This window comes from Eretmochelys imbricata, chromosome 21, assembly GCF_965152235.1.
Source record: "Eretmochelys imbricata isolate rEreImb1 chromosome 21, rEreImb1.hap1, whole genome shotgun sequence".
Classification (NCBI taxonomy): Eukaryota; Metazoa; Chordata; order Testudines; family Cheloniidae; genus Eretmochelys; species Eretmochelys imbricata.
The window spans coordinates 2,456,432-2,471,785 of NC_135592.1; the positions used below are offsets into that span (position 1 = coordinate 2,456,432).

Here is a 15,354-nt window from a genome sequence, read left to right on the forward strand (position 1 = left end):
GTGAGTGGTGGTTGTTACAAAGAATTGCTTTGAGAACAGACTCTGTCTTAGAATATTAAATCTGTACTAACACAATTTGCAGCTTGCAAGTTTCACACAGAGAGGGAGAGAAACAGTATAAAAACCAAGAGACCTCTTAATTAGTAATACCCTGGAATTTAAACTATGGGGAATCAAACTCATTTGTGATTTTAATACAGAACTTCTTTAATAAGATCCAACACTGGCATCCAGCTGATAGCAGACTGCACCATCTAAGCACAGTGGGGTGAGTTAAATTGAGTTTCAGCTCCTCCTCTGAGTTCTCTTGATTTTTTTGTAGATTTGTCAGCCCCTCCAATATAGGATAAAAAATTTTTTAAAAGTTACTCTTGGATGAGTTTATATACACATGTGCTGTACAGTGTTATCACATTCCTTGTTGGGACTATACTGTGGCCATGAGTGTCATACAAGGAAACATTAAGGTGCGATTAGAGCAAAGGATTGGAGGCTGGGATCTGCTGGGTTTTATCCCCAGCTCTGTCATTGTCCCATCAACTTCAGACAAGTCACTTACCCTCTGCCTCATTTTGCCCATCTCTAAAATGGGAATAAGACTTTCTATGTCACTGAAGTGTTGAGGGTTTAATGTATCGTGACATGCACTGAGGTTCTGAGATAAGTGTAAGTGTAAACCAGTATTAGTATTAAATTTCTACTCCCTGGTGGAGGTACAGCAGCAGGGATAATGCAGCCTGGGTTTGAGCTGAAGAAAGATGTGGGATTTCTCCATTCGTACTCCAACGGTATGAGAGATCCCCCTGCTTTTTTAACTCAAGCACAAACTTTTCCTGTTTTGTTTCTTCTAGTTCTTTGGGATGCTTCTTTCACCCTTCAGGTTCATTATGGAAAAGATTAAGCGCTTCCTGCCATCCAGTTTCTGGCATCAGCTGACCCAAATTTGACAGGAATGTGTTTTGCACAGTAATGAGTGCTGATATTCTCAGGAACCTTACCACCAGCTCCCGTTGGGCAATGGAGCACTTACCTGGCAGCTAGAGGAGTGAAAGGAAGATAAGCTGCATTACTTAAACTGTTGTCTTCCATCTTGTTAATGGTGCTTAAAGTAACCAAATCCCTTGTTTGGCCTTAGGATCTATAATCATTTAAGAAAACATTTTTGTTGAACAATAACTTGTTTGCTCCCTGAACCAGATGTACAAGTCGATGTACTTTCTCTGTACTAAACTTCAGAACATAATAAATCAGGCAGATGTTTTCAGTGTTGGCATTTCCTTCTGAACTGTAAATAATGATACCTTCACTAGCCAACCTCCCTGGTTTAAGTATTCCTAAAAGCCTGAGTACAGTTCTGCACTCTCTTTATTAGAAGGCCACTTTTGTAAGTAGCTGAATTTGCTGACCCTTTAAGTGGCTGTTTAAGACAGGTTACACTAGACAGTAAGCAGCATGAGCAGTCTGCTTATGTCATATCCCATAGGGTTACATTGCACAAGGAAACTAAGGTGCAAACTTAGAAAAAACTTCTGGATTCAGTATTCAGATCGTTCTAGGTTAAATGCTAAACACTCTGCCTTTGTTTTTGTTTTCAAAGTGAAAGGATTTAAGAATTGGCTTTTAAAGTGCCCCCAAAATGCTTGAGATACCTATATATGAGTCATTTTGTGAGGCAGGGACTGCTAAAGGTAGGTCCAAGATACATACTTGCATCCACTGATTCTGAAGTGTGAAAACAACGTAAACTTTGAGCACTCCTGAGAGGGATAGCATACTTATGTAGATTTCTACTGGTCAGTAACAAAAAGAATCTCCCAAAGGAGGTAGCTGGCAGCACCATGGCTTGGGACAATTGAAACGAGACATCCGGGGGAAAATTGCCTGTTTTGTGCTTACAGGGCTTGGGTCTCTGTTCCTCCTTATTGAGGAAACAAAACCACACTAACCTTGACCCCTTGAAGTATGGAGGTCGAAAAATGTAACATACGTAAATGTAAAGGTATCTGCTTTTGGGTGGGGGAGGTGTCTATTAATAAATATCAGTGTTTATCTGCATTCACTTCTGGAGTCCCAGGGAGGCTGTACAAGGCTGCTATCCTCACATTTCAACCATTTCACAGAGGTCTCAGGAGTGCAGCAACTCGTGATGCTTTTCACTGCACTCTGGGCACGTAACTCAGATTGTGGGGGCCGATGGAGTCCTCTCACACCCTGCTTCTTGTTACTGCCAGCCAAATGCAGAATGACTAACTTCTATGCCCTTAATGGAAGAAGCTGCTGCATATCCTCATGTTACTGTTTGACAACACATAACTCAAGATCAGTAAGGAGGGGTTTGACACTCAAGGTTCTTTTGACCATTTCTTTAAGCGCTTCTGTGGTTGTGCTGCTTAATGGAGTCAGGGCTCCTGAGGAGATGAGGGTATTCTAATCAGTACAGATAAAGTCCATGTTTAGCCAAACCTTTGATCCTGTGGAAGCATCCCCTCCCACCAGCCCCTCAGTGCAGTCTCAGGTCCTAGCCAAGGAACAGGTGGGCAAGGTCAGGGTCTGAAATCTGATCTCAAACAGTGGCAATGCAGTCTCAATAGGCTACATAAGGGATGTTTCCCCTACCGTTCAGATTTTCCCCGTAATTCCCTCTTGATGCAGGAGTTGGCTAATCCATGCTCAATTTGTCATTGAAGGACTGTGAAGCGGCCAGTCATTAGCATATCCATTCTTGAGTATCTCTTATGTCACAATTGTGTCTGAGAGAAAGACCCCCCTTTGGTAGGCACCAGGGCCCAGCATTATCATCTCCTACTGTACAGTTGCGTTAACGGGGCCTTTGCTGTAAGCAGTAGGTAAAATACTTGATTTCATTTAGGAGGAGTCAAGAGGGGAGATCTACAGAAAGATACTGACAAAGTTTTGGAGTTCTCCAACTACCTGTAGGTAATTTTCTCAACTTTTCCTTCCAGTTGAATATAAGCCAGTGGGGCTATTTCTCACTGTGGAATCATTGCTGTGATTAATAGACATGTTGTGCTCATGTAATTTCACTTCATGGCCCACAGGGGCCCAGAAGGTAACCAATCTAATGCTTTTTAAAGTTGAACATTTTCCAGCATTTGTGTGGGGTTATAAATGAAGCCCTGCCTCCCATGTATCATCCCAAGAGCTGCTTTCTCTCACTGTCCTCCCCTGACATAACAGTAACAGAAAGGGGATGGGCTTGTGCCGAAAGTAGTGCTAGCAACTTCCCCTGTCATGCAAATCTGCTAGCCTTTCCACCGCTGTCAGGGATTCTTAATGAGGGAGCCGCTCTGCTTCATTTCTTAGGGGAACCACACATGCCTTACATAGCATTCCTTTGCCATTTGTGAGCAGTGTCCCAGCACCTGACCATACATTGCAATGCCATTTAACTATCCCTCAGTGGTATGCACAGGTACATCTATAGAAATGAGTAATGACTGCTCAGGGAAGATAGAAAAATCAACTATTGTTACCATGTGTTCCATTTAAGAATTTTGAAGCAAAGTGCAACACAATAACCTGAAACACACCCAGCTCCTCATGGCAGTGCACGCCCCATCCTTTACCACCCGCACAACTACACAACCAGCCCACACAATAGCCACAAACGTCATTCAAGCCTAGAAGTCAGTTGAGTCAGTGAGAAGTGATGGAAACAGCTGCAAGCATGGCTGAGAGTGCTCTGTGTTTCAAATATCGCCAGGTTTGTTGTTCACTGGGCTTTGCAGTCCATTGCCCTCCAGCTCTGAAATTCTCAGCCATTTTGGGCTTTTTACACATGACTTTATGAATTACCCCTGAGACACAACATAGACTTTCGGCTGCTCGCTTATCTATAACTTTGTCAGGACTGAGATTTCAAAGCCACCTACAGGAGGTAAGTGCTCAGATTCCACTGGAAGTCAGTGGGCTGGGATACCAATTCTCTCAGGCCCATTTAACGCACTCAGCCACGGAGCATAGTCTCCCTTTGTGGTGTTCCCTTTTTTATGCTCCTAAACTGAGGCCTGGATAAATGAATGATTCAGAGAAATAAACCTGTTTCTGCTAGAAATTCTCTCTATAATTTAGTCCCCTTTGCACGGGTATGAGCGTTTCCTGTTTCTGCAACATCTATCAAATAAATCCTGTAATTAAAACGATTTCCACTCACTGACCTGCTGTGACTGATGTGGCATTTTGCGGGTTGCAATATGTTTCTGTGTAGCAGGGTCTGTGTGAGACGACATCACTTCCTTCAGGCTTCTAAGCCAAAGAGGGAAGGCCCTTGGTGAAGTAGGATTCCTGGTGATTTATTTACAACACTGCAAGCCTTTTGTACAGGTGCACGTGCCGCTCACTTCACTCTTATCCATCAGCGTGTGGTTAGTGAGAGCACTACCCACGGGGTGGGAATGCACTGCTCCCCAAGCGCCGTGTAAATGTAATGTTGGCACGAAGAAAGCCCTGGCCTGGCTGGGGCAGTTTTGCTGCAGCCTAATTCCCACTTACTGCGTCCAATTTATTTATTCCCCACCCCCTCGTTTTGGAATTGTTGTGAAGGTGCCAAGGCTCATAGATCCCTGACTCTGAGCGAGGCAGGGTTCAGGGGTCACAGGCAAAACCATTAATAACAAGGTGCAAACGGCTGGTTTATATGTAACGTGAAGCTTTTTACTTATTTCGTTTTTGCACTTTGGGGGCTCGGTCTGGTTGCTTACGGAGCACTTGGTGTCTGGTACCTGTGTTGGCTGAGAGCAGGCAATTGGGTTTCTACAGGGCTTTGGAGGAATGCAGCAAATTGTTCTCTGGTGTTGTAATTCTGCAGCAGTAGCTGGAGCTTATTTGTCTTCCAGTTATTAAATACATGCTCATCCTTTTTCTCTCTGGGAAGCAATGGGTGAAAACCTCCAGAAATACAGACTGGAGAGGGGTTAGCGGGTGCGGGGTGGTACAGGGGCTTGCCTCGCTCCTTCAGCTGGATCACAGGTCTCTAGTACCAGCAGATCGAAGAGGTTAAAAAGTGAGCTAGTTCCCCAGAAGGAGGTGGATGCTTTTATCGGATTCCCATGGTCATAAATTAACTGAACCGATCCTTTCGGGGCTGGGGGAGAGGACCAGCACTCCCCAGTTTGCTAGTATCTGGTGCTGGGGTGTGGGAGCCAAGGCCCAGGATTTCAGGGTCGGAAGGGCTGCAGAGGCAGGGGGTTCCTCTCCCGAGGAAGCAGAGGACAGGGCAGCTGCTGAAGGTGCACAGAGAGCGGGAGGTGAGGAAGAGGTGCAGTATAAAGTCCTGCCCAGCAGCCTATGGGCAGCGCCAGCTTTCCATGTATGTTGCACTTCAAAAGAGTGAACGGGCATCTCATTTGCCTTTGGGCAGCTGGCTTCCACTGTTCTTTATCCAGGTTGCAGTGTAGGGCGATTGCTGCTGTGCCCTCCACTCTGGGGTTATATAGACCATGGCAGCAGAAACCCACGCCCACCTTGAACCCTCTATGGTCTCACTCCGTCCAGTCTCCTGCCACCCATTCACTCTGCTTCCCTGCCCCATTGCGCCCTTCTGGCCACCAGCCTCCCTCCCTCCCTGTCAGGGCATCGCGTGCCCTGCTGCCTGTGGCTTGGCAGAGGCGGGTTGCTGTCTCTCGTGCTGCCTGTCTCTTTTGAGCTTTGCCTCTCCTCTGAGCCACTTCCCCTTCAGTCCGGATTGGAAACCTGCGAAACCCTTTCTGAGCCCTTCGGTGCACGGAGGATGCTGTGTAATGCACTGTCTCTACCATAATTCATTGTATTAGGCTCGTTCCATGGGGCTAATGTCTCTCTCTCTCTAGGTTTCAGAGTAGGGGATCTCTTCTCCTTAGTCTTTGGCTCCTTGTTTGTTTGGTGAATTCCTGGCTCTAGCCCTGGAGCATTGTCCAGTGATGCATTCCTCTGTGCTTGTTAGTCTCTGAATTATGCAACCACAGCTTGGGCTCAGAAACACCCTGCTGTCTAGATGTTCCCTGTAATCCCGCTGTAGGCTATCATCAGTCATTCAGCGGACTCTGTGGCTAGTGCGTTCTCTTGTCCTGAGTCATCAGCTGAGATTCCAGGGCCGTAATCCAGCCCTTCCCCTTCCTCCAATGATCTCTGGGGCAGCCTCCCATGTCTCATGTTCAGTAATAATGGACTTGGAGGCGGTAACCAAACCAAACAAAGTCCTCCCACGTGGGTCACAACAGGTTATGCAACAAAGGTCCCAAGAACTCTGACCCTGGGGCTTGGCGCTTGGTCCCTGCTGCGGGGGAACATGACTGCTTGGTGAGCACATGTGCGTACCTCCCCCCCCCCAAGGTGACAGCTAGTGGCTGCTGGCAGAGCTCCTTGTGTCCACGCACACACACAGGAGAAGCGCACAGCATGGGCTGTTGGCTAAGTGTACAAATTGTTGATGGGTCTATGGCAGCAAGGAGGCACTTTCAGGGCTGGGGCGCATTGGAGCATCCCCCTGGCTTTCCTTAAGAGCCTGTTACTGACCTTAACCATGTCTTGTAAGTAGCACCATGTTATCTACGAAGAGCGTGTCATTGTGTAGCCAGGGTGCAGTGCTGGCTCTCGCTCATGCCCGGCTTCTGAGGAGGAAAATTCTGTACTCAATCTCTGTCCATTTAGAAGTGTAGGATACATCCAACCGGTGCTTCATTTGTAATGAAACTGGTGCCCGGGCTCAAGCAATTGTTTTACATTCATAACGGATGCAGCAAGCCTAGAGTGCCGGGGCTCAGCCCTGGCACAAATTAAGCACGGCATCCTACTTCTTACCCGGCCTCATTATGTGTCCTGTCCAAGATCTCAGCTTCACAGACATCCATTCAGAAATCCATCAAGCAATTAATTCTGCTGCTTGTCTTTTGGTTCAGACAGGCCTTGATGAATTTCAGGATGATTAGCACGTGATCTTCCATGGAGGGCTTTCCATACACTTAGCACAGATCACTTAAGAGAGGTTAGTGAGTGGAATCGAGTATCCCCTGACAAGACTCCAGCCTTAGTAAGCTCTTACAGATAGAAAACATCTGCTTTCTAAGGAGGCTTGTGGTGAATGGAGGGGGAGTTTGTCGGTTCCGTTTGTAGCAGAGCGCAAGGGAGGTCTGAATTTCATTAGCCCTGCAAATGGAAAGTCTCCACATTAAGCATGAGAAGGTAGTTCCATATAGCCAACTTATTTCTAATTGCTAGATATTTAATTACTAATCCCTTGTCTGATGTTAGAACAAAGGGCAAACATTAGCTGTCTCACAATGGCCTCTGTGTAGTCACAGATGGGTGGAGAGGCAAAGGGAGTTCTCCAAGGCTGCACAGCAAGTTGGTTGCAGAGCCAGGAGAGAGCCCTCTGCTAACCATCCCTATCTAGGGGGAGGGATAGCTCAGTGGTTTGAGCACTGGCCTACTAAACCCAGGGCTGTGGGCTCAATCCTTGAGGGGTCCATTTAGGGAACTGGGGCAAAAATTGGGGATTGGTCCTACTTTGAGCAGGGGGTTGGACTAGATACCTCCTGAGGTCCCTTTCCACCCTGAGATTCTGTGATTCTAACGCCACTGTCCTTCTCTGTGCTACTTTGGACATGATTCAGTATCATCGATACAAGCTCCTTTGTTTATGCAACCCACTCAAACCCAGGGAAGTGTCAGGCATCACTGCCTGCCCTGTGCCTTATCCCATGCACAGCTGGGAAAAAAGAATACATTTCTACATTGCTAGGTCTGGGATGTGCATGAAGTCCTGCTTGGACTCCTCCTCAGGCCTTAAGCAAACCACGCAAGGCCCAGCTTTCAAAGGTGTTCAGCACCTGCAGCTCCCCTAGGTTTCAACTGCAGTTGTGCTTGAAGATCTGGCCCTTAACTCTCCTGCTTTGGTCTTGCTGTTTGCAAGACTGGGATAATCCTGCGCAGTGCTGTGCGGGTTGATGAATGTCTATCATGCTAAGGACCACCTTTGTGGGGAGAACATAACTTTAACATTTCCTGCCTTGCGTGCAGGTCACACGCACCCAACCTGAGTGATCTCCTAGACGTATTCCAACATTGGTTCACGCACCTGCCTGCACGGTTTCTCTCTACCTGGGTGAGTGCCTCACACAGATCCGGCACAGCTCATCTGAAATATTTTGGAACTTGTTATTGCCTTATTGGGAGTATATTAAAGCTCAGATTGTATTTTCCCAGTCCCTCAGATGTCACACTTCTGCCCTGTTTAAATAGATGTAAGCATCGACAGAGGAGTGACACATCCCCTACCTGCCCCTTGTGCAACCAAGTCACTCCCTAATTTTGCATAAAAATTCACCTCCCCCACGCATCTCATGTCTACCATGCATTGTAAGCTTATTGGAGCCAGAATTGAGACTTTTGTCTCTAATGTCCTATAGAAAAAATGATTATTTTGCCTCTGGCTGCTCATTCCCCTTCATCTGTCTCCAGTAATGTCTCTAGGAGAAGCACACATTGGTAGTGGTGGATTGTTTCATTTGCATTTATTTGGACCCTTGTGATTTTTGCTTCTTCTTCGTGCCTAAAAAACTAACCCAAAAGGCAGGGCGGTCTTGTGATGCACTAGAGTGGGACTCAGGAGATCTGGCTTCAGTTCCTAACTCTGCGACAGACGCCCCTGTGTGCCCCTAGGCAAGTCACTTAGTCTCTGTATGCCTCAGTTCCCCACCTGTGAAGTGTGGAGAATACTTCCTTTTTCTCATCCTTTGTCTACCTGTTTATTTAGGACTATACATTCTTTGGGGCAGAGACCGTCTCACACTAGATATGTGCAGCCCCCAGTGCAATGGGGCCTTGATCTCACTTGGGGCCGCTAGCCGCTTCTCTAATAACTGTTAACAGACATCCTTAATCCACTGCCCTGTGTCATTCTAATTCCCCGTCATGCAGGGTTGGGGAAGGCCACAATTACCAGTGCTTGAGAGGCTTGCCCCTTCAGCTGCTGCCCCACCGTGAAATGATGCTTTCCCAAGGTTAACCTTGTAGAGTTGGTGTGGTTTGCAGCTAGGAAGGGAAAGCCAATAAACCCCAGTGGCTGAGGCAGCCTGCCAGCATTGTTGGATGGTGCTCAAGACTTTTTTCTGCATTGCTTTAAAATATTGAACACCCACGTTCAAGGAGAAAAAATATTCCAAGGCTTCAATGGCAACTCATGATGAAGGTGCAGCACATGTCCTATCATTCATCAGGTGGGCCTGTAAACCAGCAACACTGTATTTCTGCCAGAGGAGCACTCCTGAAAGGTCTGCAGGGAGACGGAAAAGTTTCTTCCGCTCCGAGGGCACTGGGGTCCTTTCTGGCCCATTCAGGGTGCATTACCCACATTAGTTTGTCTTAAATTGATGGCAGATGGGGCCGTAATGAAGATAAATGAGGGGTGCTCTTCCTGGTAGATTAGATCTGGCACTGGTGAACACGTCCGCTACGGCAGGTTTGAAATGCCCTGGGTGGAGTACAAGCCCTTCTCCTCCCCTTCATCTGCAGGAATTCCACCAACACCCTTTGGCGAGGAAACAAATTGCTGTGAAAATTGCATAATGTCGGAAACCCAGAGGAGTTTGGAAAGCCCAAGGGGAGGCACCAGAGATGAACAAACCTGACCTTGAACCAAAGCCTTGCATCAGCTGAGAGAGGCTGGGAGCTGCTGGTGGGCGCTCTACTGCCTAATATGAGCACCGTTCAAAAGAGAAACCGCCTCTGCTCCCTCTCCGCTGGCTGCAAGGCCCAGAGTGAGGTACAACAGCGATCCAGGGACAATGGCTTTGCACCATGGCCACGCAGAAGTGAACGCCTCTGCTCCAGTGCACGGTGCGTACATTGTCGTGTGCCCCGAGCCTGCTGCTGCTGTGCGCCTGTCAGGTAGGGAACAGCTGCTAAAATGGCTTGTTGTTAACTGGGATGAAACATGTGAGTGACAATCGCAAAGCGAAGGAGTTCAGGCGCTTCGGCCTGGCTTTTGGAAGAGGCAGGTTTAAAATCTGGACTTGATAAAGCAAGGTTGAGAGAAGACTTTGTCCTGCCTGTCTAAAGGACACATCAGTGCCTGGAGGCACCAGCCTTTTGGGCAGTGGAAACCCAGTGCACACATGGCGAAAGCAATTTCATCCATCACAGGAGTTCAGCAGGGGCTGGTAACGCGCTGCAGATACAGACTGGGCTGTAACAGATGTACCGTCTCGTAGTGCTGATGAAATGCCCTCTCTAGTCCGTGTTCACACACACACCCCCATCCAGTGCTGCACGGGCCCTACTCTAGGCTGGCCGAGGGGTGAGTTCTTTGCCACTGCATTTCACGCAAGACTCTAGTTAAAGTTTCAGCTCATTACCTTGTCTATATGAAAAGGATTCAGCAGGGGCCAGACGGGGAGCCCCTTCCACACCTGGGCAGACCACACCAACTTGCCACACGGAGGCAGGGATTCACAGCTTGGCTCACCAGCAAACGCTTTAGATTCCTGGGATGCGTCTAGGTAAGCTGGTTCCCCCACTACTTCAGCCTAGTCACTCCTGAGGCAGAGCTGGGTAAAATCACAGTCCAGGGCAGGAGCTTCATTCCGAACAGTGAAACGGCACAGGCATGGTTTAAAAATAATAATAAAAAAATCCCTTTGCTTTAATCCCTCCCTGCCCCCGTTCTGCTGGCTGCATCTCTAACGGCTGAGTGCTCGAGGAGGCTAATCATCAGAGAGTTTTCCCAGCTCTCTGAGGCGTGGTGGAAATACAAAGAGGTACAGAAAACAGACAGGACTCCCACCTGCCACCCCCCCTTTTTTTTTTTGCAGCTGAAAAAAATGTAACCATTGAATTGTCCATTGCCATGGAAACCAGTGGGCCATGTTTCCACGGAAGTTGGGTTTCATTCCAGTTGCTTTAGGGTTATGATACCTTTGCAAACTTGCATGAAAATGTACAGGGTCAGCACGCCGTTTACTCGCCTGCCCTTCAGCAGAATGATTGATCCTGGAAACCCTGTGACACTTTACTCAGCCATCACACAAGCATGACTCGCCCTGGGCAAATAGGGAAGCAAACTTGGGGAGGAGAGTTTAGAGGCATCCTTTACAATTTGATTCAGTATCATGGCATTTCATATATATTTCCTTTAAAGGACTTGTATAGAATGACACAAAAATGAACTATACATGTATCCCAGTAAATACACTGCTGCAAACCCACCAGGCGGGAGGTAGTGTATCAGACACACTATATTACAGTTAACTCCTACGGCACAATACTGCCCACCACAAATAGTGGCCCAGTCTATATGCAAACATTACACTGGGTTAGCTAAATCCGTTGCTGAACCAATTTAGTTAAATTGGTGTGACCTGCTGGTTAGGAAAGTCTTAAACCAGTTCAGAGTGGCTAACAAATCAATGTAAAGCACCCTTAAACCAAATGGAGAGCTGACTCAGCTGAGCTGACTGAACTATACTCATTCAGAAATGGTAGTTGGTGCAGTTTCTGTGTGTAGACTAGACCTAATTTAGGGCTTGCGGTGGTGGGGGACCAGGGGTAGTGTGTGTGGGGTGCTAACAAATATTTTTTTCTATCAACTTCAATTCTGGTCAATAATGTGGAAGTTTTAGCAACTCAGCGAAACTCTGGAGGCTAACCTAGTACACTGTGCAGTCAGGCGGCTTACACAGAGACCTGCCTGCCCATGAGGCAGCCAGCAGTAGGGACAGGAGGCTGGAGTATATGAACCATTGGTCTGTTCTGGTGGGACATGTCTGGCATGCTGACGATCTTCACGGAAAGCCAAGAATGATCATTTCAGTGGAAATCTCACTGGAAGACGGCACCAGGCTTTAAGCAGAGTGGGGAAGCAGGTTGGTTTCTGTACTGGAGACTGTGCAGAGAAGCTCTCGCTCCCAGTCACATGTGTAGTAATGCACAAAGCAAAGAGCGCTGGTTTCTGATATAAGTTTATAATGAATTTTATCTTAAAATAATAAAGCAGTATACACAACATACAATGAGTTTTACAAAGAGCCACTGTTATATTAGTTTACTTTAACACCTACCAGTATCTTCACAGACTCTTTGCTCTCTTTCTTTCTCACTCGATGGATATTTTTTTCCTTTAGCAGTTATTCAGATTTTGGGTGACAATTTGCAACTCTGCCTGTCATCTTCATTGAGGAGTGGAAGAAAAGTCCACTTACAAAGAGTTGCTCTTGTCATCTTATGTCTATAGTGCAGCTGTGCATTAACATGCTGGGTCTGTTTGAGACCATCAAGCTTCCTTAGGCTTTGCAACATCCTTCCTTGGGCCTTGCTAAAAACAAAGCAAAGAGAGAGCTTTCTGCAAGGATTTCATTGTTCGCTCTAGGTTGGTCATGGTGGTTTGGGTTTTTTTTTGGTTTTCTGGTGAAATTTAATTTATAGCAACAAAATTCTTTAGGGACACGCAGGGACCAGTCACTCACATTCCGATGATCGGTCTCAAGTTCGTAAGCAGCTGCACTGACCTTTTGCAGGATGACAATGGGCAGAGGAAGCTTCACAGTTTACGCAATGATTGCAGACTCCTTCTAGGGAAGGGGATAGTTTTGTTGAGCAAGTTGGAAGGGTCCACGGTATCTCCTGGGAAATGTAGTCCTGTCATTAGTGCTTTGCACAATTAATTAAATAAAAGCCATGCAGCTGAACTGCAGCTCCCGGAATGCCATGGCCCATGGAGCACAGGTCGTGCCTGACTTTGTTTTTCCCTCTCTGCTTCCCGTCTCCTCACGTCTGGTCTAACCACTCAGCTCGCTTCGGTGCTTTGCACGTGTGCACATCAACGGTGTCCTCGCACTCCTTGCAGCGCACGGCGCAGCACCAGTGGAATTTGCACTCGCACTTGGTGATACGCGTGACGCGGGTGGTGTCATAGCCCCGGCCACAGCACATAACCTCACAGCCGTCAGTCCCACGTGACAGCTTATGGCACACGCGACCCGCCGTCCCCAGGGAGCCTGTGGGAAGGAAGCAAGGGTTCATTACACTGTCCCTGCTCAATCTCGCTATGAATGAAAACGCTCCATGGTGGTCCCTTGCATAGTTCTTGGGAGGATGTCCCACCCATTGCTATCAGGGGCTCTCTGCAACCAACTACTGTCCATCCAGACTGTAAGGTCTGTGGGCCAGGGCCTGCCTGTTTTGTTCTCTGTCTGAACAGCCCCTCGCATGATGGGACCAGGTCAGGATTGGGGGGCCACTAGGCCCTACTGCAATATAAGTTGGAGAGACTGAGTTTAATCACATGCTGTTTTAGCAGTGTATGAGCTCCTAATTTACTGGCTTTACATGGTAGGTTCTTGTGTGCAGGGATTGCACTGTGCCTTGTGGGTTAACATCAGTAAGTTTACAGATCTATGGACGAATTGTCTCTCTGCCTTAGCATTCAGCTTCCTCGCCCAGAGAGGACGTGACTCGTTACACAACAGCCCTGGCATCTTTCTATGCAATGCAGAGCACAATTTTCTGGATGAATTTTCAACCAGCCACATCCTTGAACCATGTTTCATTTGTATCCTGTGGCTCATAACTCACAGGGCAGATGGGTTCAGAAATAGAGACACTTTGCCCCAAGCTGCTCTGAGAATTGGCCCCCATGGTAGAGCCTGGTCATACGAAGTGGCCTGCCTTGAAGTCCCGGATCCTGTGTTAAGCCCATAAACAAAAGCACAAGCGTGGCATCTACTGGCTAGTGCTCAGGAATCATTGGGACCCAATTCCCCGTGATCCTGCACCTCAGGCTGATGATTAGACCAGTGCAACATGGGTGGGAACCACTGCCACGTTGGCATGGTGCCATTCCACACTCACTCTCCACTGGTGTAAATGACTGCACCAGGTGCAGGGAAATGGGGAATTGGTTCCCACACATGAGGGCCTCTGCATGCATGGACCTAAATGGGATCAGCTAAGCCCCCTTAACAGCAGCAGGGAAATACCCAGTCATGCATGCTTTAAACAACACGGAGAGCCTCTGCTACCTTAGCCCCTCCTGCTGCCCTGGGGACCTTCCTCGCATGTCTACCTGTGTGCACAACCAGGGCTAGCCCTGGGCTCAGGCTCGCCGCTGCTCGTTTGGAAAGCGCTGCATACCCGGGGTGATTTCCCAGCTGCCTTTCCTAGCCAGAGCCTTCTGGCTGCACCAGCTCATCAGCCAGAAGGGCTGGGAAGCTAGACCCTCATGGCAGCTCCTAGTGTGTGAGAGGTGGAGATTTGGAAGCAACCTCCTAAAATGGCTGAAACTCTCCTATTAAACATCCCCTCAGATTTGCTAATCTTCCCTGCCCACCCCAGCCCACCCTCTGTCCATGCACTAATCTGTTCTCTGAGCCAGGTACATGCCACGGCTATCCCCCTCACCCCCCTCTCGTCTTTGCTGTTTGGCTCTGCATTCCCTGGGTTTGCTCTCTCGCTGTGCCTGGTCCTGTCTCTCCTGGGGTGAGTTAGTTGGAGCTGGATGGAACACACAGCAGCCCTCCCTTGAGCTCTCCCCACTAGCGCGTGTCAAATTCCCTTCACTTCTGGTTTAATTATCCTGTATGATGGCTGGAGAGGCTGAGTTACTAGGAGCAAGGGTTTATACACAGCAGGAAGCTACTGGACCTGGGACCTGTACCAAGCCATCGGCAGACAGCTGGCTTGAGTGTCCAGTTAAGTGGCCCTGGCCAACCCCGATTTAGAAGTGGAAATGTCTCACTCCAGTTGTGAGGTCCTCTCCAGGGCTAACGGCCTTTGCAAAGCTGTTGCAGCTGCCAGTGAACTGGCTTCTCTGGTCACGCAAAGAAAAAAACAAGGATCGGGGCATGGTGCTGCTCTGAAAACACCATTGAAAGGTTTGTTCATTGCTCTCTGCAATGGTCTAGGTAGGTAAGGGAGACTTTGAGTGACTGAAGATCGCTTTGGAAGATTTTGCTTAGCTTTGCCCTGGTGCAAATGAATGGGGTTACTCTGGATTAACACCAGTGTAACGGTCAGCCAGACCGGCTGACTCCCAGCCTCTGAAATGGAGACAGAGTTTAGATAGGATTAGTTTAAACTTGCAGGTTTAAACTAGGGTAAATGGTGAATTCTCTGTAACGTGAAATCTTTAAACCATGATTTGAGGACGTCAGTGACTCAGCCAGAGGCTAGGGGGCTCTTTCAGGAGCGGGCGAGGTGTGGTGGCCTGCAAGGTGCAGGAGCTCAGACTAGATGATCATGATGGTCCCTTCTGACCTTAAAGTCTATGAGTCTATTGGCGGATGCAGCAAGGTCTAGTGGAAAGAGCAAAGAACTGAGACAGGACTTCTGGGTTTCCAGCTCTGTCCTCTGATTCACTGCAAA

General features: G+C 48.0%; 1 protein-coding gene across 1 annotated transcript in view; it reads right to left on the reverse strand.

The window, feature by feature from the left end:
- Nucleotides 1-12,759: 12,759 nt before the first annotated feature.
- The window catches only part of WNT2B (Wnt family member 2B), a 41,711-nt gene continuing 39,116 nt past the window's right edge, over nucleotides 12,760-15,354 (reverse strand). The window contains exon 5 of the mRNA XM_077839143.1: nucleotides 12,760-12,989. Coding sequence (XP_077695269.1) covers nucleotides 12,760-12,989 — 230 coding nt within the window. The remainder of the gene's footprint in view (nucleotides 12,990-15,354) is intronic.